At 43.3% G+C, this 26,110-nt stretch overlaps 1 protein-coding gene across 1 annotated transcript in view; it reads right to left on the minus strand.

Annotated features, from left to right (window-relative positions):
- Positions 1-26,110, minus strand: part of U2af50 (U2 small nuclear riboprotein auxiliary factor 50) — a 59,018-nt gene that overhangs the window by 940 nt on the left and 31,968 nt on the right. Inside the window, exons 6-10 of the mRNA XM_075681271.1 lie at positions 19,317-19,455; positions 11,965-12,044; positions 2,119-2,241; positions 508-597; positions 169-399 (exon numbers count right to left, since the gene is read on the minus strand). Coding sequence (XP_075537386.1) covers positions 169-399; positions 508-597; positions 2,119-2,241; positions 11,965-12,044; positions 19,317-19,455 — 663 coding nt within the window. The remainder of the gene's footprint in view (positions 1-168; positions 400-507; positions 598-2,118; positions 2,242-11,964; positions 12,045-19,316; positions 19,456-26,110) is intronic.

A 26,110-nucleotide genomic window follows, 5' to 3' on the forward strand; every position in this document is an offset into this window, starting at 1 on the left:
CTGTGCAAGGCACTTGCTCTGCAATATCTAAAGCTTTCACTATGTCTTGCCACTCCGAGGAACGCGACATCACTTTTGAACGCAAACAAAAACACTGTCCAGAAAATGTGGTGCTGCTGCTTCAACAAGAAAATGCAGAAGACGTGCCTGGGCCAAAGGGAAACTCACCTTTCCACAACCAGGTACTTCTACACCATCAATTGGCCGGGGTATCTCAATGCTTTTGACAACGCCGTACTTGTTACACTCCTCATGAATGTCTTCAAGAATGTCCTCATACTCCTCTTCATCTTTCAGCTCTTCAGGGCACACAAGGTTCATGAGGCATAGCACTTCTGTTGGAGGGCCTGCGCCGCCCTGTAGTTGCAAACCTGGTACCTGAATTTGCACTGGGGCTTGCTGCAATAAAGGTAACATTAAAAATGTTATAGTGAAGTTTAAGCTTGTTTGCTCTACCGAGCATTCAAGAGGAAATCACAGAAATGAGAGTACAATTTTCAAACTCACATTCATTTGACTGTTCTTTGCACCGACACTTGCCCTTTGCACTATCAGTTTCTTATCACCAAGCTGCATTCCATTGAGTCCCATAATTGCCTGGAATGTGAGTACACAAGAATCCACTGTAATGCTAACTCACTGAGTATGACAGCATCAATAAAGAGCTAGCTCACAAAGAAGTGAATACCAGGCCAGGGCCCCGCTACAAGTACTCAAGGCATCCAAAGTTTCCAGCCTTGTAGTGGCCATGTGTACAGGAGGCATAGGCAACAATATAGCAAGCACGCATCCACCCTCTAACCCTGACAGTCTGAAATCAGCCCTGTGATTGCTACCATGCCATGCCACTGGCCACTATATTATGCCTGATGTCCTTAAGCAACACACATTAACCCTTATACTATGCTCGTCTGTGTTGTCATATTGACGCGAAATAAGTTTGCACGTGATGACATGGGACCCTTAAGGCGAGAACGACGAAGTTCGTGGTTGCGCGTGCGCTCTCCGAGGACCAGCCATCACTAAAGGCAGACGTTTTTTTGCCAATCTGTCGGTGGTAAACCGTTTTAGTTGTAATAGCTGGGTGACAACACACTCGTTTCGTGTTGTAAGTGCATTCCCTGCCTCTCCTGAAGAAACTTGTGCAAATCTGCACCCTGGAGTCTCATTACGTTGTTGGTCCCACTGACACCATGACGCGGGACACTTTGGCCTGAGCTCTCAGCCGGCGCCTCAGTCCCGGCAGTGAAGGAACATGAGGATAAAAATTGGACGGCGCATGCTCGAGGGGCAAGCTTGGCATGCGCAGTGTTGTTCTGGAAGCCTGCCGCATTGGTCACCATAGCCGCCACTGGGCTCGCCGCCTTCGCCCTTCTACCAAAAAATAAGTGCAGAGATGACAGCACAGCTCTTACTCCGCTGTCACGTCCCCCTACAGTGGTGACGCAGAAGAAGGTGCTTTGCATCGAGCAACACGGTGTCACGGCTACCAGCCTGAAGCCCCAGTTCAGCCCACCAGTACCACCATTCCAGTCAAGCTATGCTGGCGCATGGTTTGCGCAGTTCGCGCGTCACGTCCTCCTACAATGTCATCTGTGAAGAGGGTGGGTTAAATCTGTGGCAGAAGGTGGATCATGCATCTCAGTGCTCTGTCCGTTTTGGGAAGGCAGCCATGGCTATTCAGCGCGACAGCTCCATCCGCATTTTGGAAACCAACATTTATGAACTGTTGATTAATTCTGATTCAGATGAAAGTGATGACAAGGCACCAGCTTCTATGCAGCATGAAATGTCCCCTGAAGCAACACACACACACAAAACCTGGCAGGGGGTGAGGAGCAGTCGGAAAAAAGAAACGGCAGTCGAAACACTAAATGAGTTTTCACATGGAGATGCTATCTTTAGGTCTTCAAGATGTGTGAAAACTGTTGCTGAGGTATTAAGCGCACTGCTGAACAGAATGTTATCAGCTGTGTGGAAGGTCAAATGCATGGCTGATCAACAGCTCACACATTGAAGAAACTGCAAACTTCCAATGACCACACTGCATATGCTTCCACTGGAATGCGGACTGTACAAAGGGTAATAGAAAGCTAAAGGGAGCTGCAGTGTACGCACCTGATCTGTAGTAGCAACCTCCACATACTCGCAAAATGCATAGCCTTTGGAGAGTCCAGTAGCGCTGTCTTTCACAAGATTGAATGCACGCAGCTGTCCAAATGACATCAAAAGCTCCCTGACCTGTAGAATAATAAAAAAAAAGGAGCAAGGAAAGGTGTGGGAAAAAGAAAGTGGACATAAGTAAACACAACAAATCCTTCTGGTACAGTATTAACTGCCCCACTCAATACTGAAGGAATTATTGCTCCCTTTGGAAAGCATAAAGCTTCTTAAAAAATGCACTGCTGCGTGTAATATCAAGGCACACTGTACTTAAGTTTTACGCAACCTACAAACATAGAGAAGCATGACTGCCAAGATAAATAAGAAAGTTTGTAATCTGATGCACGTGAATTACAATCTGGAGGCAGTACTGCAGTGAAAACCTAATCAATTAATCACTATCAGTAATTTTGAACAAACACAATTTTGCATAATGCAATGCACTACTATGGTGGCAAAGAATAAACTCCTACATTTCATTTGCTTCATATGCAGCACAGAGTGCACATGTTTATATTCTTATAACAACAGGTCCCATAGAGCTGCTAGTGCTCTCTTGACAGCAAGCAAGCTACAACACTAATAACAGCTAATGCAATGAAAATGTTGCCAGGTGTGTGGTGTGCAGCTAAGAGCCATGCATTTGACTAGGCAGCTGATTATTTGCCTGCCCCAGAATTAATCGAACTCTAGTAAACTTGGTCATTTTTACTTTGATGCAACGCACAGAACACCAACTGTTGCCAGCATTAGCCAACATAATGCTGGCAGCCTGTTCCAAATGCATGCTGCATTTGGAACAGGCTGCAGTTAAGAGATCCTGGAGCAGCAACCACGTTTGACATGTTTTCAGTATATTTCTGGGGTGGAAGTGCCCATTGTCAGCTTTGCAGCATGCAAACAGCAGTACTGTAATCCCAGCCAAAGTGTGCAGTTACTCTAGGGAGTTTTATATGTACTAAGATCACTAGAGTGGCATTACCATGGGAAGGCATCATGGATACCACAAATTTCTTAATGAGTTGGCATGAACTAGTTAAGAAAATGCATTGCAGCCTCGTTTATTGCTCTTTGTGGCTCAAGTGTGTTGTGTACTGGCCACATGTTTCTCTAGAGCAGTTTATGAGTTATGTTGACAAGTTCTCTTATTACATAAGTTCTGGCATGTAATTTAACTTTTTTTTTGTGTGTGTGTGCCACTAAATCTAGAAATGCATGATACGTAACACTCATCACAAATAACTTTCTTTTTTATTATTATTTCAAACAATTACTTTTGCAACCTTCCGAAAATAATCAAACGGTAGAGACAGAGGCTAAAATAGACTAATTATTTCACTAACACAAATATGTGGTGGATGAGCTTTAAAAAGCTACTGTAAGGATCCATCAGTCGTTCAAAGCCAAAAGGATGAAGTTTAGGCACATTTGATGTACTGCCCATCATTACTATGCTGGCTGGACAGCAATACTGAATATGCAAAATGCAAGCAGAGACAATGGTGCCACATTTTGCTTGGGTATTCCTAGTGAAAAGTGTGGGTTACAGACCATAACAGATACCCTGTAGTACATGTTTTGGCTGTCACAGCAGCGGTGGTTATCGCGCACTGCAAAATGGACATGCTAACATTGGGTAATTTCACACTTGAAAATGTGCTGGAAATAAGTTTCACGTGGCTGACTTAAGAATACCACTTCTTAAATGCAGAGAAAGCGTACATAACGGAGTACATATAGATGCAAAAGAAAGTCCAATCCAATCCATATGCTAGTTTTCAAAACAACACACTGCTGCAATTTTTTCTGCGCTTATCATGAAATGCTCAATGCAACACAGCTCTGTTCCTTATATACATGATTGCAACTGTTGCAAATGCTGGAAGCCATTTTGTTGCTACAGTTGCTCTCAGAGAAAAGTCTATAATTTCAAGCATTTATAGGATAATTTATTCATGGCAAGCATGTAGTTGGCATCTGTAAAATACATTACCAAACAGTTACAGTGCAAGCCAGAAGGCACATTTCTTTTCTTCTCCAACTGCTGATGTGTTTCAACTTTAATATGGGTTCATGTCATTAGTAAGGCCATATGGTCTAACCTTGTTCTTGAGAATAAGCTAAAGATGGCAAAAACATGTTGGAAAATCTTATTTCAACTGCCAGCCTTACTCCTTTGCTGTTAGAAATGAAAAAAAAAATTGTTCATAAAGTGCCTATGTGTCATAAAGCAACGCAGTAAGCAATAAGAATGCTGTGAGCAAAGCTGGTGCCGTTCTCTGGTTACACTGAGCTGCAGCAATAACTAAATGTGGCTTCTGAAACCAATAGAGTATGATACTTGCACACAAGAGTGACAGATCTTTTGCATTCTGCACTAAGTGTAATGTTTACAGGTTTTCAGCAATTAGAGCCAACACTGTGACTGCAACAACTTCAAAGAGTGCAAGAGCTGGGGAGACAGAAAATCAAAGGAAGGCAAAGGCAAGTGTGCACAGTATTAACTGAAAAATAACACGTTGCAAGGAAGTACAGACTGGAGATCTGCTACCAATGCGTGAGCATGTGGACAGCACTACAGCCGTGTGCAATACAAGGGGTAGTGCATTAGTGTCAGCAAAGTGAAGGAGCACCAACTACCTCACATTTTGGTTTCATGATGAGATGTGATTGTAATTGCAGAGTTAGGTCTCAATTCATGAACTCTCTATAAGTTCACATTTATAATTTTTAAAACTGATACCAATTCAAAGTGTGTGCTTGTGTGTTGAGCAGGACTCCTCTACACATCACAGAAATCAGTGATGGTGGTTCTATGGCACTGCAAACTACTGATGCACATGTGAGTCATCCTGGTTTAGTGGTCGTAAGCCACACTGTTTCACAAAAACCTGTATGCTAAATTATGCCATTGAGGAGGTTAATAGGGAAAGGAAGGTGAAGGGTGTTTTGTGTTCCGAGAGAAGTGACAGAAGAGGACGAGTACTCTGCTGTCAAAAATGACAGCTCCACTCGGTGCACATCTTGAAATGGTCACATTAAAATATGATAGGCTGAATGACTTGGTTAACATCCCAGTAAGCAAAGCATTGCATCGTGGTTACAGAATCAACAACTATCCAGTAAAAAAAACGAGAAAAAATTTGATTGTAGTTTCTTTTAAAGTGTCCCTGTGCAGGCAGGCACTGAAAATATACCAATTTAGCTTGTCCTTTACTTTGTCTGCCCTTTAGTGTTGACTTTTCTTAAGGTCAAGTCAACATTAAGAAACAACAAATTTATTTTGATGTTTCAGCCAGAGACTTAAACTAGAATAGCCCTATTTGTCTGGCTCGGTCAATGTGAACAAGAACATCATGTTGCACATGGCCATGCCTTAGATCTTTACTACCTGGCAGCCACCCATGTTAGTGGCAATAGTGCATCATCTGACATTGTTGGATGCCATAGCTACAGGCACGTTCCGTCATAGCTAACAGGAATAGCTAACAGGAAATGCATTGTGTCACCAGTGCTGCATTCCTGCACAGCTTGTGTGACAAGAAATGTGAGGCGCTGAAGCACCAGAATGGAGGGGCCCACATTCCCATGCACCATGAGCCACATTGGGAGCAATACCTAATCTTGCCAGTAACACAAGTGGCGGTCAGAAAAATGCACAGATGGTACACTGCTGGCCACTTACTTGATCACACAATGTTAAACACATCTGAGGCCTGCACCTGAGGTGCAACCATGACGTTTCCCACAAGAAGATGAACAGAGGGAAGGCAAGAAAGTGGAAGTGAAAAATAGCGAGGGGGGGGCTTGTAGCAAAGAGCTAGGAAGAGATACTACATAATGCAATGGTCTTTGTTGCATGCCAACACCTGGCAACTGGTTGCTTCACGTTTCAGCTAAGGTACCACTCCCCAGAAAAGTGGGGCCCCGTGCTCTGACTCCATTCCTACAGGCACTCGTCACTGCAGCTTGCAGCTACAGCTCACTTCTGCTGACAGTGCAAAACTTTCACCAAGCCAAATCAGCAGAATCACATTGTTCTAATAGCTCGGTCTATATCTGTCCATAAAATTTGTGAGACAAACATTTCAAAATTGGTGCACATGGACGAACAGCAAGAATTGAAGTCTACAGGCATTCTGCTGTTGACATAGAATGCTGACCCTGAACCAACAAATCTGAATTATTATAACTGGTGTTGTGAAACGGTTGGACGGTTTGTGCTCTGCCTTGTCGATTGTCCTCCCACTACATTACACCCTCAATTGCGTTCTTGCCTTTTTTCGGTACCTGAGCTGATCGCATTTTTCTGCTTGCCTCAACTTAGCATTACTCTTATGTGGAACATAAAATTCTGCAGAACTAAGATGACATAAGTCTTGCGTATGACTGCATTGAAAAGTTCTAGGGTCTCTTTATATGAAAATAGCCTCTATAACCTGAACTAGCTTTGCAACTCTCCTGCAATTGTCCTTAATTACCGTGCGACTAATGCTAGGTGATAGGTGGGCAAAAGATATTAGAATGCACTCCCATGGCAACCTCCTGATAAGGTCTGAATACAGATAAGGCCTGCCCACTAACAGTTCATGGCATATTGTTAATTTCTGCCAAATCTTGCACACCTTAATTTATTGCTTTCACCCTTACTCCTGGAGTTCAAAAATCAAATCCTACTGCTTGAGCAGGGTGGGAAAAATGGCATTACATGATTTCAGTATACAAAGCAACAGTCAAACAGGGCATAAACAAATAAAGTGGACACGCAAAGTGGTGACTTCCAACTACTTTTATGTATACAACTGTTGTATACATTCATGGGCAAATAAATATAGCTGTAAGCCAGCACCCTATTTATTTGTTCGTGTCTAGTTGTCCGCTGCTCTGTATCGTGAAATCACAAAAAACATGCACTGCTTTGGTAAGCCAATGCCGCACAGAGCTAGAATTACTAGCCTACCTCCAAACCTTTCAAACAAGTATCCTTTACTATTGGTATTTCTGCAAAAGTTCTAAAAGGTGAGCAAGAAGGCCTGTGAATGCTCGAAGAAACAGATGTAGCTTTTGGCAGCTATCGTAAAGTATTCTGTCAACAGTTTTCCCCCAATGACAATCAACTGGATAAAAAATCTGAGCCCACCTTGCCATCTTATGTTCCCATATTTCTGCAGCTGGATCGCGAAATATTGTCCACTCCATCTTTTCATTTAATTTTTAAATTTATATCTAACCTTTAAAAAAATACGGTTCAACACATTATAAAATTTTTTTGAATATCCAGTCACTGACATTAATTTCAACGCAACCTGTCTAGGCACAATTTTGGCAATGAGAGGGAGTAATTGTTGCGGGGAAGGAGTCAGAGCATTCACCCATATTGGCAGCCCTTGTAAACCGCGATTTTACACCAAACGTAGGTAAGCGTACCTCTCATTCCTTCTTACACAGGCTGGCAACACACCTGCTGCTTGAAAGATTGCCAGCTGTATAGCCGCTATGCCTGCCATCATCAAAAGTGCCCCCCAATTGGCAACTACGGCTTTGAACACTGCAAGCAGCCCACAACAAATGCAGCATTGCCCCACTAATGTTACTACACAGATCTAATACACGTCACCTGCCCTCCATGCTATTGCAGCTCCAAAAGACTGCCATAGAGTGCATTTTAAGAGGCGATCTTTTTTAAAGAAAAAAACATCTGCCTATTAAAGTGCAGCTTGCCTTACATGAATTTGCAGCCTTTGCATCAACCCCTAAAATAGATGGTGCACTCTGGCATGCACATTTGTCGTGGCACAAAATGAGTGTAAGGGCTCCCGCCATACAAGGCAACAAAATGGCCACCACTGTTGGCAAATACAGTCAAATCTTGATGCAAAAACATGGATTTAACAAATTATCGGACATAATAAAGCAAATATCAAATTTGATTGGTTGTGCTTCATTCCAATGGGGCATTCTACTGCTATAACAAAATGAAATATGTGGTACCAAACTCACTATCAGTTATAGCGACAGAAATTTTTGTTTCGGGTGCAAGATGTCAAATACAATCAGGGACAGATTTTTCAGACTTGCACAATAACCGGAATTTCCCTGAGTTACTGCGCCCTTCCCCTAGCACAACAATAATAATAGAGAGTTTTAGGTTAGGGGACGCAAGGCGTTGGGGCCCCTAGTGCTTGGGTGCGTTTGCGTTTGCGTACGCTAGCAGAAACACGTTATAGGTTAGCGGCCCCAAACGCAAGCCGCAGTGAGGTCGCATGCGCTCGCAGCGCCATCAATGTCTTATCTTTGCTGCGTTATCATATTTTAAAACATGAAATCAAGCATATGAAGTAAAGCACATAAAACTATTCTTATTAAAAGCAGTTAATAGAGCGGTTTACAGTGTCCGGTATTCGGGTAAACGCAGGCTGGGGCATTGGGGCTGAGCCATGAACGGGAGCGTCCTGCATGGTGCAGCCACCTGGTGGCGCAAAGCTCAAACAGACAAAAACAGCTAATATTGCAGAAACCAAGTGTATTTTACTTTGCTGCGGGTATAAATTTTTGGCAGCAACACAATTACGCCAGTGCCGAAAATTTACACCAGCAGCAAAGTAGAATATACTTGGTTAAAGCAATATTAGCTGCTTTTGTCCGTTTGACCAACTGCGTTTATCCGAATACCAGACACGCTCAACCTCTAATATATATAAAAACGACGTCTGTCGACACTTGGCGAAAGATTTATTCGATTATCTATCCGCTAGTTACTCGTAAGTTCTCTTACACCGCGAGAGTCACGTGGGTAACGTGACCACTTAGGGGCAGCGATGTTTTCGGCCGGCCAAACAAACCAAGGACGCAAGTAGACGTAGCCATCTGCGCATGCGCAGTACCGTCACCCCTAGTTCTTGCGTCTCCTAAACTAAACTCTCTAATAACTGAAATTTCAGGCATCGCACAACGTTCCAGCCATGAACTGCGTGCATGACACAGCAAACATAATGGCCATGAACAATGCTACCGTCATGTCGACTAGCTCAAACTGGCAGTACTGTTGTGTGCAGTTATTTCTGAGGGTTATAAGTGCACACTTACTTTTTTTTCCAGGTACTGTCATTGGGAGCGTGGCTTACAAGAGGATGAAGGTTATATGCAGTAAAATATAATATTGTTGCTCCAGTGCTTTACACTGGCAGAGCAAGATAAAGATGGGCCATCAAAATCCGTAATGATGTTATGCGGAGTCGTAGAGAGCACCTTGCTTGCATTTCTTTTGTGTAAACGTGATAGCGATTTTTTTCTGCCAATCTCTGCGTGTAAATCTAAGACAAATATTGGAAGTAACGAAGCTATTTTTGTGGCTGTTGCGACTTTGTTACAAGGTTACACTAGTGCATTTTCAGTGGTTGCGTCAGACTGAAGCAAAAAAGAATATATATCATAACAAATGCTGTTGCTTTGGTCTGAGAGGGTTGCTCGGAACACACTTCTTTGCCAATACAGTAGTGGTGGCTGAATTGATGCCCAGTGTGACAGGGCTTTGAAGAAATTTCCCAATGACTGTGCCAACAACGAAAAGCCCCGTTCTGGCCACTCGTTAGTTACAAGGCGCAGACGGCAACGGAGGGCAGGTTTTGTGCAACCCTGGCTATGCAGCAACCACGCGACAGTGTGCCTTAAAAATAAAATCATGACAGGCGCCAACTTGGCAGTCCTGACAGCAAGCGTACTCGACGGCATCGCCGTCTGTGCCACCACCGTTGCTTCGTCCTGTAAAGAGGCCGTCCCGACGAGAGCATAGCTTAAACTTGCCTGCCAGGGGCCTCACAATTAGTGGCGGGGGGGAAGTTGTGTGCGACTCGAGATTTGGTTTAGCAACTACGAAGAGGTAATCACCCTCCCAACCTTTGCTACGAAATCCAAAAAAAGAATGGGGGAGGAAAAAAAGAGAAAAAAAGAAGGAGGTGAATGAGTACAGGTTTTTCCAATCAAGAGAACTAGCACTATTAACTAAGGCGCTTGGCTACACACACACACACACACACACACATACAAGTATACATGCACAGGTATTGCAACAGCCAACTCCCACATTTGAAATCATAGGGCTTTTACCTTGGAAACATATCAATACAATATCTCTGTTTACCAATCAGATTCTCAAACTTTTCAGTGATCTGGCTGGCAATGCAAGAGACATTAAATCACACAATGAGTGCACTCAAGGCCACCACTGTGAGAACATGATATCTTGCTACTGGTCCGGCACACATCCTTCCATGTCTTCTCTGGAAGTTTGCATGAAAGTGCCAAGTGCACATGCAGCTGCTCTTCCAGTGATTATGAGTGCATGCTCACATATCCTCACAAAAGTCCCATGGGCAATACGATTGTGCCCAGAGAGCCACCAGTGGAAAGATTTAGGTTTACATGGTTGGCAAAGTCCCTCAATGCTTAAGGTTTGCCCTCACTTAAACGAATATAGCCAGATCATGACAAATGCAATTTAGTATCAGCTGGCAACTATCTCTTGGAAGAAGAGCCTCTGTAAAAATCATGACAGTTCCATTAGGATTTGCCACATTTAGCATGACAAGAGACCCTTGGGGCAGCATGCCAGCGAATTGCACGCTATATCACAAGCACAGGTTGCACAAAGACTAGCAGAAAAATCGTGTGCATATGGCGAGACCTAAAGATATAAAAAAGAGCAAAGTCTTTTTGAAAGAAGTTGTTCGAAGAGCTTCTGTAGTATGTAACACTTTAGCTGGCTGCTTGCCATGCCGGCCTACATGTAGACAAACAGCGCAAAAAACTGTCTCAATGACTGTGGTAAAACTGAAATTCTAAATCAATACCAATGCTAAACTTCCCGCACTACACGACAGTGTGTTTACTAGCACCTTTTGCCTGCTTCCCTTAGAGAATTAGCACTCGAAGCAGGAGAGCGCTTTGCGCATCGCTGCAAATCTTTTAAGCATTCAATTACACCGATGTCCCTGCCTACAGAGCAAGCAATACATGCACGCAAGCACCTTGTGCCCATAGTGTAAGCCTATGCATCACATACGTAACGCAGTTTCATTACTAACCACTGGTAACCAAGCCATCACCAACAAACAGGCCCACATGGATCAAATCTTGCATACTTACATTTCAGCATTACATCAAAATCCAGTCTTTATATAATAAGAATGGCAAAGAAGCCTGATGCCCACTTAAAAGCCTTGCACAAAATGCAAAATTACATCACACAACAAGAAAGCAAGGACATCATGTTTCTAACCCAAAACACGACAAAAACAGGAGGTCACCATTAAATAAGCAAAATAACAATGCTAGGACATGAACGACATTGTGAGCTACCTCTGTCAGATAAGAAAGTCCAGCCACTGCAAACATTTAGCATGTGAAAGACCCATCATATGAAATAACACCTAGTGTGCAAGCATGTTTCTTCCTTGCCACCTTGAGAATAGACGAGACTTCTATACAAAAGTGATAAGTCAAAAGGTATTTCGAAATAAGGAAGGGTGACAAGCTGCTGTATAAATTCCCACGCACTAGGTAACAATTTCTTTTGGCACAATTTTTGCATGCCCACAGTGAAAGTAACTTAAAGGTGGCAAAAAATGCGCACACCATCTTGTGCACGCATACAAATCTGCAGCAACAAAACGGCAACAGCCATGAGCACGCAGTTAATGTTACAATAATTAATGCTTTCCGACTTAATTTACAGAAAAGTGAAACAACTTGAAACGCAAGGATAGAGAGAGAGAGAAAAACAAAAACTGATGGCAACCATACCTGGTCTTCGTTTAGATAGTTCGGCAATCCCCCAATGAATATTTTATGAGGAGAGTCTTGCACTACCGTTGAAATAACACCTGAAAGAGAACCCAAATCCAGTTGTCTCCCTCCCTAACCCACCAGAGAGTTCCTGGGGAGGAATGGAAAGGACGAAAGGCACAAGAAAGGAGCACGGTGGAAAGAAACTGAAAGAAGGTAAAGCAACATAACACAGAAACAAGTTTAAGCTTGGCGTGCTGAGCCGAACAGTGCAGGGGCACCTTACAAGCCTACAGCTGCTAGCAATGAAAAATTAAGAGCAATGAACTAACATAATGCCGACATTCTGGCCTCCTACATGGATTATTGACAGGTTTTTAAAAAATTTGTGGTAGAAAAAGGTCACACCACGCGCTGACATGAAAAGTTACATTCTATACAGGGCCGATCAGTTTTCTGGGCACACCACTGGCTGTTCACATTGAATGGCCCACCCATCTGGTGTTCCTGCCGAGATAAAATTTAATGTTCCAAGATGCTGCTTGAAACTTGCCAGATGCACTCTCTCGTATGGCAAGATAAGACGTACACTTTCCAATGGCTGTAAGAACGGTGCAGGGAAAAATAAAAAAAAATGAAGAAAGAGGGAGAGAAAGAGAAACTGCGTTTGTCCAGAGACTCCACTGATGCGGGGCTCGGACCTGAAGGCTTCTAATGCCCCCTTTTTACCTAAAACTGTGCGGAAAAAAAAAAGGAGAAAAAGGAAGATTCCAATTTTACAATGGATTAAAGACAAATTACCAATAAGAAAAAAAAAATTGCAAACATCACAGAACACTAGTCTGCTTCACAAACTTCAGCTACGTTTTAAAAATGTAGTCATATATCTCACTGAATACTAGTACAGCCGAACCTTGGTACAACGGAGACACATACTACATGGTAATACTTTCATTATATCTGATATTCACTGTAAGTGCACACGCTGATGCTGCTACAAAGAAAGCAATCAGGTCTATGCAGAGAAACAAGTGCGATGCTTCCCAATAGCCAGGAAAAGGGTTTCCCAACAATTTTGATGGCTCGGCAGTGCATTGTTGCACCAATTCACTGCATATGTACAATGGTAAATTACAAACATGCTATGCAGTCGTTAATGTGCAATACCAAGATGTCAGAATGATCACATGGAATAAGCACATTGCTTGTTGGCTCTGGCCCAGCCACATCGTTGTCCTGACTGCGCATGCACATTCAGAATGAGCTGCTTCAAGTAGTTCTTGCTGGGTATGTGACATTTTTGCCGTTAGGATATATATTTTGAGTTGCAAGTGAACAGGTACAGTAGAACCTCGCACATATCTTTTGTAAAAAGAAAATATGCAGAAAAGAAATGTATTACTGAGAAAACGTACGACCGGAAGTCGCTAAAAAAAATACGGCAGCATTGTGATTGTAATTGCTATCTATGTAGGGTGAAGTGTTGAGTGATTTGGAGACGGCAACACAAAGGGATCTTGTGGGGCCCCAGTCGAGAGGCGCATTGTTTTTTCTAAACACATTGTGGGGCGGATCATTTTTAAAAAAAATTATGGGCTTTTACGTGCCAAAACCACTTTCTGATTATGAGGCACGCTGTAGTGGAGGACTCCGGAAATTTCGACCACCTGAGGTTCTTTAACATGCACCTAAATCTAAGTACACTGGTGTTTTCGCATTTCGCCCCCATCGAAATGCGGCCGCCATGGCCGGGATTCGATCCTGCGACCTCGTGCTCAGCAGCCCAACACCATAGCCAATTGTGGGGCGGATCTAGTTGGTGGGGCTTGAGTGAGCCATGATTTGTACTGTCATTTTAAAACAGCGATTTCAAACTAAAACGAAATCAAATTGTAATACGATGCCGCCAGAGCGAGATGCTTACCACAATCAGGTGGCAGAGGTAGCTGTGAATGGCAACATGCAACAACTTGCGTGGAGATTACCTGCTACCGGAATACGAAATGGAGTGCATGGTGGCATATTCATGTGGTGACAAGGGTGGGTGAGTAATGCAGGGAAGCTGCGGTTGCAGGTGAACCTTTTCTTGTTTACATGCGGTCCAGCGGCCAGAAAACATGCCACACAATCCCAGTTTGGCAATATATTAAAGGTTCATGCTGAATGATTGTGTTTTCTGGGAACGCATTAGCCTCCCAAAACAAAAGCGTAACATTATTGGGTCATACTTCCTGTTCTAGATAGTGAAGTATGTTAGTGCTGAAAAATTGTATGAAACGGGATTGTATCAACGAGGTTCTACTGTGTTCACTTTAGATTTTACATTATGGTTCCATTACAGCATAAAATATTCTATAAAATAATCAAGGCCAACCAAATTGTAGATTTACTTCTATATATGATCTATAATATGTTCGTAATACCAAAGTTCGACTGTTTCAACCATCAACATCCTAAAATTTTGTTCATTGGCTATTAACATTAATTAGACCAGGAAAAACAAAAATACAAAACACTACTACTTTCAATTTCTATTGCTGGCATTGGAGCATGTATAAAGCACTCAAATGCATCAAGGAATTGTCACAAATGAGCTCTTAGCATGATATGAACGTCTAGACAATGTGTTTCACTTAACACAGACACACTACCCTAGCAATATGAAAACATACGGTGCAATCTACCTGCTACAACACTAAAGAAATTCTATCGACATGACCCGGCATTAATATGCTCAACAGAAATAGTCACATTGTCTGTAAAGAGTGCACATTTTTTGATAACCCAGTAATGTCTATCCAAGACTGCTCAAATTACAGCATTTGTCAATGCTTCAAAGTGATATTATCTGTCGCCAGAACTTGTTAGCAGGGCCCCTATGCTTGGCACTCCGAAGCTTAGTGAGCAGCACTGCATCTCTCAATCTCTGGGACTTTGGTGAAAAGAAAGTTGAGTCTGTGTTGAGTCTTCTTTCCATCGGCAGCCACAACAACCTTGCATACACTACTAGAGCACGCACAAGTACCAGCTTTTATTATGGCTTTGTAAGCAACTGAGAGACAGAAGTACAGCATTAGCTGTTAGTGATCGTATTGTGCTATCTGATAGTGAATATGAGCAACTAACGTGGCACATGCTGACTTGACTTTCTCCCGTAGGTTACCTGTGTGCTATCATGCATCAAGTTCATAGCATACAAAATACCGAATGGCATGCTCTATGGCGAAATTATCACCAAAGTTTCCTCAAAGACTTTATTTGCAATATGATTACTAACAAGGTTGCAGCCACCAGCAGTGTGCTAGGAATATTCAGAGTTCTTTAGACTGCTGAATAGAGTCCCACTTAAGCAAAATTTTCCACTTTACAAAGTGTTTCGCTCAAAGTAGAACCTCTTTGCATTGAGTTTTGACTATGCAGGGGCCCCACTATGCCGTCTGACGACAGGACCTATCACATGCAGTGATTTTGCAACATTTGACAAATATTATGTTTCATGGCGAAAGAAACCTGTAATACCTTTAACCCATATCCCATGAAGCAGATCTAATAGGGAACTGGCTGGGACAAAGCAGTGGTGGTGTATATACAGTAGAACCTCGTTAATACGTTTTGTAAAAAAATGTGAGAAGGAAACTAAATTAACAAGGAAAATGGACCATCCGAAGTCACTAAAAATGTGCCATTCTCTATAGCAGCTGACATCAACGTAAGGGGAAGTGTTGTGCAAATCGTAGCAGCACGAAACGAGATGCCAACACGCGCTGAGCGGATGGGGCCCGAGTGGCCCGAGATGCACATTGTTGATTTCGCGGCTTCCCCAAGCTTACGCTTGCGCTGCTGGAATTCGGCCTGTGTCAGCAGTTCCTTCGTGTGGGTCATTCTGACGAGTTTTGAGGTGCCCAATGCATTAGATTGCTCTCGCGGCAAGAGACACACGACCACGAGCGTGGAGCTGGTTGGGCTTCTAGCAAACCGAGACACACTGTGTTGTTTTCCTATTGCATGGGAAACCTGCTGGAATATGATGCTGCCAGAGCAAAATATGACACTCACTTCACAGCGGCACAATTGGGCTGTCGCCCAAATGAAGCAGGCATCGCTGACCATGATGTCATAACTGGATGCATTAACTTTTGCATGAGCAAAAAAATAATTACCAAAAAGAAAATTAGGTGTTACGGTAAAGCCAATTTCGACGCAATTAACAATGAATTAACATTTTCAGGTCAATTTCTGCATGATTTTCATTCACGTTCCATTGAACAGAACTGGGTCCTCTTTAAGGCCACCCTCAGTTCACTCATTGACACCTACATTCCTGTGTTATCCATTTCCTACAAAAGCAGTTGTCCATGGTTTACAAACAAGCTTCGGCGGCTTAATAACAAAAAGAAAAGACTTTATAGGCAGGCTAAGCTGACTGGTCTAGCCAGTGCCCATGATAAACACAAAGCGTATGAAAAGGCTTATAAGGCATTGCTAAAATCCACTCGCAATAACCTTGTTTCTCATGATTTACCATCCATGCTAAAAAATAATACTTGTCACTTTTGGCGTGTGGTGAACCCTGCAATTCGCACTGACATCATTCTTACAGATTCTTTTGGTGTTCCCATCCCCGATTCAGATTGTGCTCAACTTCTTAATGATACGTTTGTAACCATTTTCACCCATGAAAACGTTAACTCATTGCCAACTTTAAAGAAATTAGTGGGAATCACAATGCATGAGGTAAACATCAGTGAGGCTGGTGTTTTATCTCTACTAACCAATCTTAAGACGTCATCTAGTGCCGACCATCTAGGTTTCAACAATAAAATTTTAAAGAATACATCGCATAGTATTTGTTCCATGTTAACAGCTCTATTTTCCCAGTCACTATCAACTGGTGGTATTCCTAATGAGTGGCGCATTGCTAAAATAATACCCATTTTTAAATCGGGTGATCGTGCTTCTCCCCTTAATTATCGTCCCATCTTCTTAACCAGCACTATTTGTAAATTACTCGAACATATCATACACAGTCAACTTCCTTGAAGACCATAACATTATTTTTAAGCATCAGCACGGTTTTCGCAAAGGCTACTCATGCGACACACAACTTGCCGGATTTATTAACGACATACACGCACTAATAGACGCCGGGTTCCAAGTTGACGCAATATTTCTAGATTTTTCTAAGGCATTTGACCGTGTTCCACACCACAGGTTGTTACTTAAACTTTCACAGCTTAACATTCACCCTACTATAATTGCATGGATCACCGATTTTCTCTCATCTAGATTTCAGTTTACATCAGTTAACAATTCCAACTCATGTTATTCTGATGTTACGTCTGGAGTTCCACAAGGCAGCGTACTTGGACCTTTACTCTTTCTAATTTATATTAATGATTTACCCAGTAGCGTCTCATCTAAAATCAGACTATTTGCAGACGATTGTGTAGTTTACCGATGCGTAACAAGTAACACTGATAGCCACTTACTACAAACTGACCTGGACGCAATAAGTACATGGTGTTCTAATTGGTTAATGCCATTAAATATTTCCAAAACTAAACTCATGTCTTTCACCAATAGGCTACGAATTCTAACCACCTATTCCCTTGATAACAACCCTGTGGAACTCGCAACTACTTACAAGTACCTTGGCATCAATCTTCTGTCAAACTTATCATGGAATAATCATATTAATCTTACCCTTGCCTCTTCAAATCGTACTCTCGGACTTATTAAACATAACTTAAGAGAAGCCCCAATGCATGTTAAAAAACTAGCATACACAACATTAATCCGTCCTAAACTAGAATAAGCGTCTGCCATCTGGGATCCCGAACAAACTTATATCATCAGTAACATCGAAGCCTTGCAGAACCGTGCTGCGCGATTTATATTTTCAGATTATTCACGTTACACCAGCGTCACCTCGTTAAAGAATAAAGCTGACTTGGACAACTTAGCATTTCGCCGTAAAATTTCTCGCTTAACACTTTTCCATAAGCTTTATCACCATCCATCACTTCACTATGATTTCTTTCAGTCACCAACAGTTATTTTTCCACGCCGTGACCATCCATACAAAGTCAAACGTTATGTCATCCCATTATGCATATTCGTTCTTACCTCGCACAATAACTGAATGGAACGCCTTACCATCAGTCATTGCCACGGAACCAGACTTGACTAAGTTTCAACATTTAATTCGCTCACAACTTGTCGACTCATCGTATTATTATTCTTTTTTCATACTTTTACAGTGTTTTCGATGTTTGTTGGTGTTTTTCATTGCAGTTGCCTTATGTTCTCCTAATATGTACTAATGTTTTCTCTGTAATAATTGTGACCTAATTATCTTGTATATTACCTATGTTTCACTGTATTATTACTTCTGTTACACTCTCTTGTTTTTAGTATGCACTAACTAATGAACAGTGCTTGTCATTGCCCCCCCCCCCCCCCATGTAATACCCTCGTAATGAGGGCCTTTGGGGGTATTTTGAATAAATAAATAAATAATAAATAAATAAATAGAATGCACACAGGTGTGGCAAGGGCGTGCAAGGACTGCAGGGAAGCTGCCGTAGTAGTTGCCTACTCCTTTCGATTCCGTGTGCCTCGCACTGTTACTGTTCACATGCGATCTAGCAGTGGGAAAACATATACGACCACAATTTAGCGATGTTATGGATGTTGGTGCCAAAAGGTTACGTTCTGAGCGAACATATTAACCAGCAAAAAAGAAGTGTAACTATATTAGGTCATCTTGTGTTTTCAAATGTGATGTTGATGTCAGGAAATAGTACAAAATGGGATTGTATCAACGAGGTTCCAGTGTATGTACTTTGAAATTTGCCGCCAGTTGTACTGTTATATAGTAAACAGCGTTTAGCTTCTTTTGCTTAACTAGAATTGAGGAGCTTTCAGACAAAGGATGTTTCTTCCAGTGACCCTCTCAAATGCAAGTTGCAAAAGTAATATACTTTAGGTGAGTTGTTCCTTTTCAAACATTGCACATAACAAGACAGCGATGTCCTGGGCCAAAAACTGTGCACTAAGAACAATGTTCCACAGTTAATAGAACTTCCTATGTTCCTTGCATAGAACTTAGGCTTATTTGGGCACAGAAAGCAAATATAAATCTGAAAGTGAATGAACAGAGTAATACACTGATCCCAGTCTTTGTTACTAGCTCTTCAGATGGCAGGAGAGCAACTCAAAAGGTTTGACTTCAGAATGGAGAGAAACCTGGTGTTTCTCTCTCATAATGGTTTTAAAAAGGCTACTACCTTTACGAAAAGAAAAAAAAAAGGGGAGAGGGTGTTGAATGAAAAAATAGATAATGAGGGCTTGGAGGAAACAGGACTTACCTGGGACGGCCACCGAGGGAGTCTCAGACATGCCTGGCATTGGTTGGTAATCATGAGGCCGCCTGATCTTCAAGCTCTGGCCCTTGAAGTTGATGCCATCGAATGCCATAGCCTGGGTTGTCTCATCAATTGATCGAAACTGGATGGGGGTGAAACAGAAAAAGAAAAATGTTAGGTTGGCGATCTCATGCAACACCTGCAAATGCGCATCGTAAGGCACAGTGAATGATGTGCATGACAGTGTGCACATAACAAATATTATGGCACAGTCTTAAGAATTTATTCAGTAATCACAGAAACATCTACCTTTTTATCATCCTCTCAGAGCACTCACGCTTGTCACTACAAGCACACAAGCTCACAAGAAATGAAAAGATCATTGTTGATGCACACAGTGCTCTCATAAGAACAGGGCAGGCAGGCATCTCTAAATGCATTATGCCTGCCTGTCAAAGTGCTAACTTCAAAATTCATAAAAATCCTGCAGGCACGACACTAGGGAGGGGGGGTACATGGGGTTAGCAAGCATTTCTTAACCCTTCGAGGGTCGATTTTTGTCGCCATATGCGACCGCCCAGAGTCGATTTTTTTTTATTGCAGATTGATTCTTCTTCGGGACTTATTTCGAAAAAATTTACCGCAATTTTTCTAGGCTGACCATAAAGTGAGAACAAAATATTTTGCGTTGGTATACATGTACTCTTCATTCATGAATAACAACAATAAAAAAGGAAATAAACTTATCAGAATTTAAAATTTGATGCATTTCTATGCACATAGTTGAAGGCTTTGAAAATCCGCACACGAGAATATTACGCAAGCCTTAAATGTTCCTGCTCTTACACTAATATGTATGTCCATAGCGTATTCGAATTGCGTAGGTGCGCACACCCAAGAAAACTGCTTGGTTGTGCGCCCGTCAAAGAAGCAAACTGTGTGACAAACGTCCGCTAATCTTCATCTTATCGCCAACCAGCTAGGGAAATTAGTTTTCGCGAGTCTCCAAAAAAAGAAAAAGAAATAAACAAAAGAAACGGAAACGCATGCGCGGTGGACTTCTTCCTATGTGCACTAAACGAGCGAGAAACAAGTGGTCGCCCTTTGAGCAATTGGTAACGAGATAGCCATCAGTTTTGCAAGCGCAAGAAGCTGAAGCCGCTCGTGGCAAAAAAACTCAAACCGCCGCCTGCCCGCGCACACACCAATGCGCGAGCGGTAGTATACAGACGTGCGGGAGCAAGCTAGCACTAAAACAAAACATGCAACGAAAACCGAGGGGGAAGTGCACGAAAAAAATTCTCTGTATTCCCACATAGTGGCAGCACATGACAGAAAAGAAAGAGTTAGGAAATAGGTACGCTTTTTAAACGTACAGACGGCGCCGTAAATATACGGCATCGACCATTTTGGAGTTGTTCGCGGCACCGTATATTTACGTCATTGACCCTCAAAGGGTTAAAGAGTCTCTGAAATGGTTTTGTCTTTCACTTTGACACTGGGTATCTATCAAGAAATGCTTTCTCACAAGAATTCAGTGTCAGCACGCCATATGAATCAGGTAAGAGTGGTTACACATTGCCCTCCTCTCAAGCCACGGTGTTTTCCCCCAACATTTACGCGTGTGGCTGTCGCAATGTGCTGTCGACTTCCGGTTGATCTGAATTTAGCGTGTTCCCGCATCTCCTTCCTACGCAGTTTTTCTCATAAAGCCTGGGCTACATGGAGCGTACTTTCAAGACGAACTTCAGGCAATTGTTGTTGGCTTGCGCTACATAAAGTGAAAAGAGACGACAACCACCATGGGAGTTCGCCGTATGGCTGTGGGCGTACATGCAATGTACAGTCCCAGCGAAAAAAGATTAGTACAAGTGACCGGCGGCCGAAGCAGTAAAATCACGACACGGGGTGCTGTTTCTGAGCGCACCTACAGCAAGAGTGCAAGGCACATTCCATATTACAAAGCAGGGGTGGCTGGCAGAAAGCGACCCATCTTAGAGCCCGCATTTTGAAAGCTATCACGTGCCTCACTTTTTGGCCAAGCTCTGCACCAGTGAGGCTCATAGATAGATAGGTGCAAAACTTGCAGGCACCTTCAAAATGGCATTAAAATGAAGAGCACTGCAAATAGTTATACACATGTCGACACGGCAAAAGTCCATCTTATATGCCCTACTTTGACAAAAATTGCCGCTAATTTTGTCTGCTGTAGCCAATAGTTCGTTGTGGCGCCATCCTTTCAAAGTGAACTTTGTTGCATTAAAAAATAGGTAAAATAAACGAAGACTGAACTATGGTCTGTTGTATCCGAAAGTGTTGCACGCGGGTCCATTGTAAGGAGCGTAAACTGTACCGCACTATTTCGCAATTCCCTGCATAGCTAAATGCGTGCTGAAGGTAGTGACATTCTTGCATTTTCTTCTCGCAATACAAATTTTATGGAGTGTCATTTTTATGTAACCTTCGCATCAAGCACACTGTCGGGGTAGACGAATAGCCATGTCGTAAACTTGCAAAGAGTCAAGATAAGAAAGTGAGAATGTCACGACCTGCACTGTAGCCCAAGGAACACGACAAAAAGAAAAAAAAAAGGGACTAAAAATATGTTGAATGGTAACAAAGAAATTAGCCGCAGAAACTAAGCAGAAAGACAAAAAAAAAAAAAAAAAAAAAAAGGGAAGTTTTGAGGAAACGGCTCTCAAGAGTTTCAAATTTTCTTCAGTTCTCTAAAAGGCACCAAATTTGTAGTCTTTAGGGTGTTTTGTGATGTGGGGCTTCTTGTACATGTGGCCTCTGGTCAGATGTGCTTCCCCCCCCTTTTCTTTTTATATGGCATTCTTTGCTGCTGCTGTTCTACAAAGAGCATGAATATAGTTCCAGTGTTGTACCTGCAGCCTGCCTAATTGATAGCAGTCTCAGTACAATCAGTGAGGCATTTTTTTATTTTGGTAGAATTGACCATGTTACTGAATGAAGGCTCCGAGCATCAGCAGCCTTCCAAGTCATCTTTACTTGACAATGGCTGTAGAACTTGGGATCAGAGAGCCAGTGATACATATGGAGCTGCTAGGTGCTTTCCAGAATTGTTCTTCTGTATGATGCCTCGATCACTCCTGCAGCCAGGTGTCTGTGCCAGCCCAAGGGGCCTAGTGAACAGAGCTCATGATGAGGTTCTCTTTAGGAAGGGGTGGTATGATAGATATTGTTACAAGCTATTGTGACAATATAATAATAGAGTGAACGCGCAATATGCTTGGTTGCGGGTCCAAGGTGCTGATGCGCAAAATGCCTAGCCACAGATACAAAGAGCAGATGCTCGATGTGCTTAGCCGTGCAGTCTGAGGTGCCGATGCGTGAAATGCCTAGTCGCGGGCCCGAGGTGCCAAAGTGCAAAATGCTTAGCAGAGGATCCAAGAAGTCCGCGCGCGATGTGCATGACTGCCGAGTCGGAGACTCCCTATGCGTGAAGTGCTTAGCCGCAGGTCCGAGGATTGTGTGCGCTATGTGCTTGGTCCCGAATTCCAAACAGCGAGTGTTGAAAGGCTTAGCCGCATGTCCAAGGATTTCGCGCGCAAGTCTTGGTTGCAAAGTATACGTCGCCGATGTTCGGAAGGCTTAGCCGTGGGTCTGAGACGTCCACAGATGTAGGTATCGGCCACGCTACTGCAATGTCTGCGTAGCACCCGTTTTGACATGTCGAAATTACGGCGAGTGGAGACGTCTAGATTCGCTAAGTGCAAAGAGCCGAGCAGACGACGCGAGCGCCAGACCAATGGCAAACCGTGCTGGAGTCATGCGGCGGGCACGGCCAATTGCAGACTCCGGCACGACATTCAATCATTTGCTTTTTGTGCGCTTGTTTCTGTATGGAGGAGATAACTGAAGCGTCAGATTTGAAGACGGAGGGATGCGCTTCCCAATGAGACAAAGATGGCGGCGCTCGGTTGCGCCGTTCCAGAGATACTGTGGCTTGAAAAGCGCTGTTCTTTCTTGATTTCCGCGGGACTTTTTTGCCACCTGGGCTGACAAAATGAATTTTTTGGAGCACTTATACGTGGTTTAGAGTGTTGATATTTGGGAAACAGATAGAAAAAGTGTTACAGAAACTGAAAATGTGATTTTTAAAAAAATCAACTTTTTTGGCCATTTTTCGCGTTGCGAAAGGCGTGTCCCCCCTTAAGAAGTTAGTTTATATTACTGGCCACTGCGTTGAGCAAGAAACAAACTATAGCCAATAGAGTGTTTTAGTTGAGCGTGTTTACACTCCGCTAAGCAGTTAAGCGGAGCGGAAGCGCGAATGCGCATGCGCCGTCCGCTTAGCCGTAAGCGGGACAGCGGAGCGAGGAACCCGGTCCGCTTAGAAGCTGCCTGAGCGGAGCGTGCCGCGCAGCACTTTGGCTAGCGTTGGCGTCAGAACGGATTGGATTGGATGCAGAAAGCAAGCGCGCTGGCTAACACGTGGCGTTCCCCAAGACGGCGCTTTATTTTGCATTGGATAAAATGGACCGGTAACGCATTACAAGCGCACGTCTAGATACTTCATGGAGAAATAAGTTATATATATACATATATATGTTTTACTGTATAAGAGTGATCATAAAGTGTTTTTATTTTCTTTCATTACCCTGAATTTAGCCAGAGGGCGCTGCAACTACGAAAGGTCCGCTCCGCTACGCTGAACGTATAACTAAAACGTAAAATTCGACCGCCCTTCCGCTGTGGCTTAGCGGGGCAGCTCGGAGCGGAGCGTACCGTAAAGACGCTCAACTAAAACACTCTAATGTTTGTGTGATCGGCGGTGGCAGTGACGTTCTCCGGCCGGACGATCCGAATGTCAGTGCTGGCTGGTCAGCTCGCTGACATTGTGCCAGTTGCTGTGCTGATGTAATACATATGTTTTAGTACGAGGAAACTGCAATTTGTCAGCAACCAGCGTCCGGAAAACCGCAGACAGGAAGGCGCCAAGCTGCGTGGTTGTATTCGATTACAGTAGCCGACTGATTTTCCGGACTCCAAAAATTCGGACATGCTCGATTATTCGGTCTGCTTCGCGGCACCGCCATTCTCCCCATAGACCATAATGTATAACAACTGCCGAAAGTTCGGACACCTTGCAACCTCTCGTCCGATTTTTCGGACACTCCCTGAGCCAACTCAATCGAGAGCACCATGCACCGACTGCCCGGTGCATGGTTCGACTTGCTGAACGTCATTTTTGTTTTGAACGGAGCCTCCCTGCTGCCCCGCGAAGTGGCGCTACTGCAAATCCCCGCTCATCATCATCGTTTTTGCCTGGTTCGATAGAGTGGTTCTACAGCAGTTCCGGTTTCAGCTTAGTAAGCCATGTCAAGACAATCCAGCAGCTGATTTGTTTCTTCGCGCACGATGCTGCGAGTAGGCCACATTTTTCGTTTGTGCGACTGGTGTCGGCATGGTGGTGATTGCTTTGTGCGCTGTGTCGAGGTTCCGGTGATCCAACACGGCATACGGAAACATAGCGTGAAGTGTCTAATGGCGCCGACAGTGCCCGTGCAGACTGCGCTGGGGGATGACGGCAAGCGGGTGCCGGAAGGCCTAGGATTTGTCGCCTTCCGATGTGCTCCCTACTGAGGCGGATAATGTTTTGCCGAGACCTGCGCAGTGGTTGCATTGCGACTCCGGACACCGTCTGATTTGACAGTTTGACAGGTGCTGACACTGCTGTACTGACATGCGCAGAACTCGACAACAGCGAGATCATTCGCCAGGTTTCTGCTGCACCGCCGGACGATGACTCTGAGTCGGAAGATGACGCACCATGTGCTAAGCTGCCGTCGCATGCGGAGTGTGTACAAGCAGTGACTGCCGTACGACCCTCTCCGAGATTCAGGCTTATCTGATTGCGCGTAAACGGAACAGCGTGCAACGGCGCATTCATGATTTCTTCAAGCCTACTGCCGAGCCCGAATAAGTGCGTGGAAATAAAGGATTTCATTTTTTTTTCTTAATCTGCTTTTTCGGACACCTGTTTATTCAGACATTTCCGCAGTCCCCATGAGGTCCGAATAAACGGTCGGCGACTGTACCAGATGTACCTATTTATCTATAGTTATTTATTTTCATTTCGATATTTTTACCATTTTTGCGATCATTTACGGCTTACCCAAGGTATATGCCGCTTTGCACTTTCACAACCTATCATGAACCTTTTTTGCAGGATTACCGCGGTCCGTTGTAACAAGTGTCCACAGTAATAAATAATGCACCTTACACAGAGCACTTAAACCTGTCTCTTCCGAAATCGGATTGAAGAAGGGCCTACCTGACCAGCTCAGTATATATTTGTACGCGATCGTCAAAATCATTTTAAGGTCCCCTTTAATAACTTGCCTTGAGCACATGTCTTGTGAGGGATACATACACACTTTATCAAGAATGATTTACCTTGATATGCAGCACGCAAGCAACAGCAAACATTCAACAGCTAAATCTGACAAGCAACAAATTGCTTTTAGATCATAGCGGCATTTTTGTCTAAGCTGCTTGATGCAGGTATCCCTTTAACATCTTTTCACCATCAAAAGATTTCCCACAGAAGGTTTGGAAACCAACAAGTAAAATTTTTTACCGAACATAAGTTGTTTTTCTGTAAAACTTGACGAAACATTAGTAAAATCGGCAAATCGCTTCTGCCGAAGCCCACATGGTGGAAGAAGGTTCACGAAAGACAAAATTGTTATCCATGCGACTGTAGCACAAAACCCACACTGGTTTCTAAGAAAAAGCTTTGCAGTAGAAGAAAAATTCATTTTGTGGAA

The sequence above is a fragment of the Dermacentor variabilis genome, chromosome 2, assembly GCF_050947875.1.
Source record: "Dermacentor variabilis isolate Ectoservices chromosome 2, ASM5094787v1, whole genome shotgun sequence".
In the NCBI taxonomy this organism is placed as follows: Eukaryota; Metazoa; Arthropoda; class Arachnida; order Ixodida; family Ixodidae; genus Dermacentor; species Dermacentor variabilis.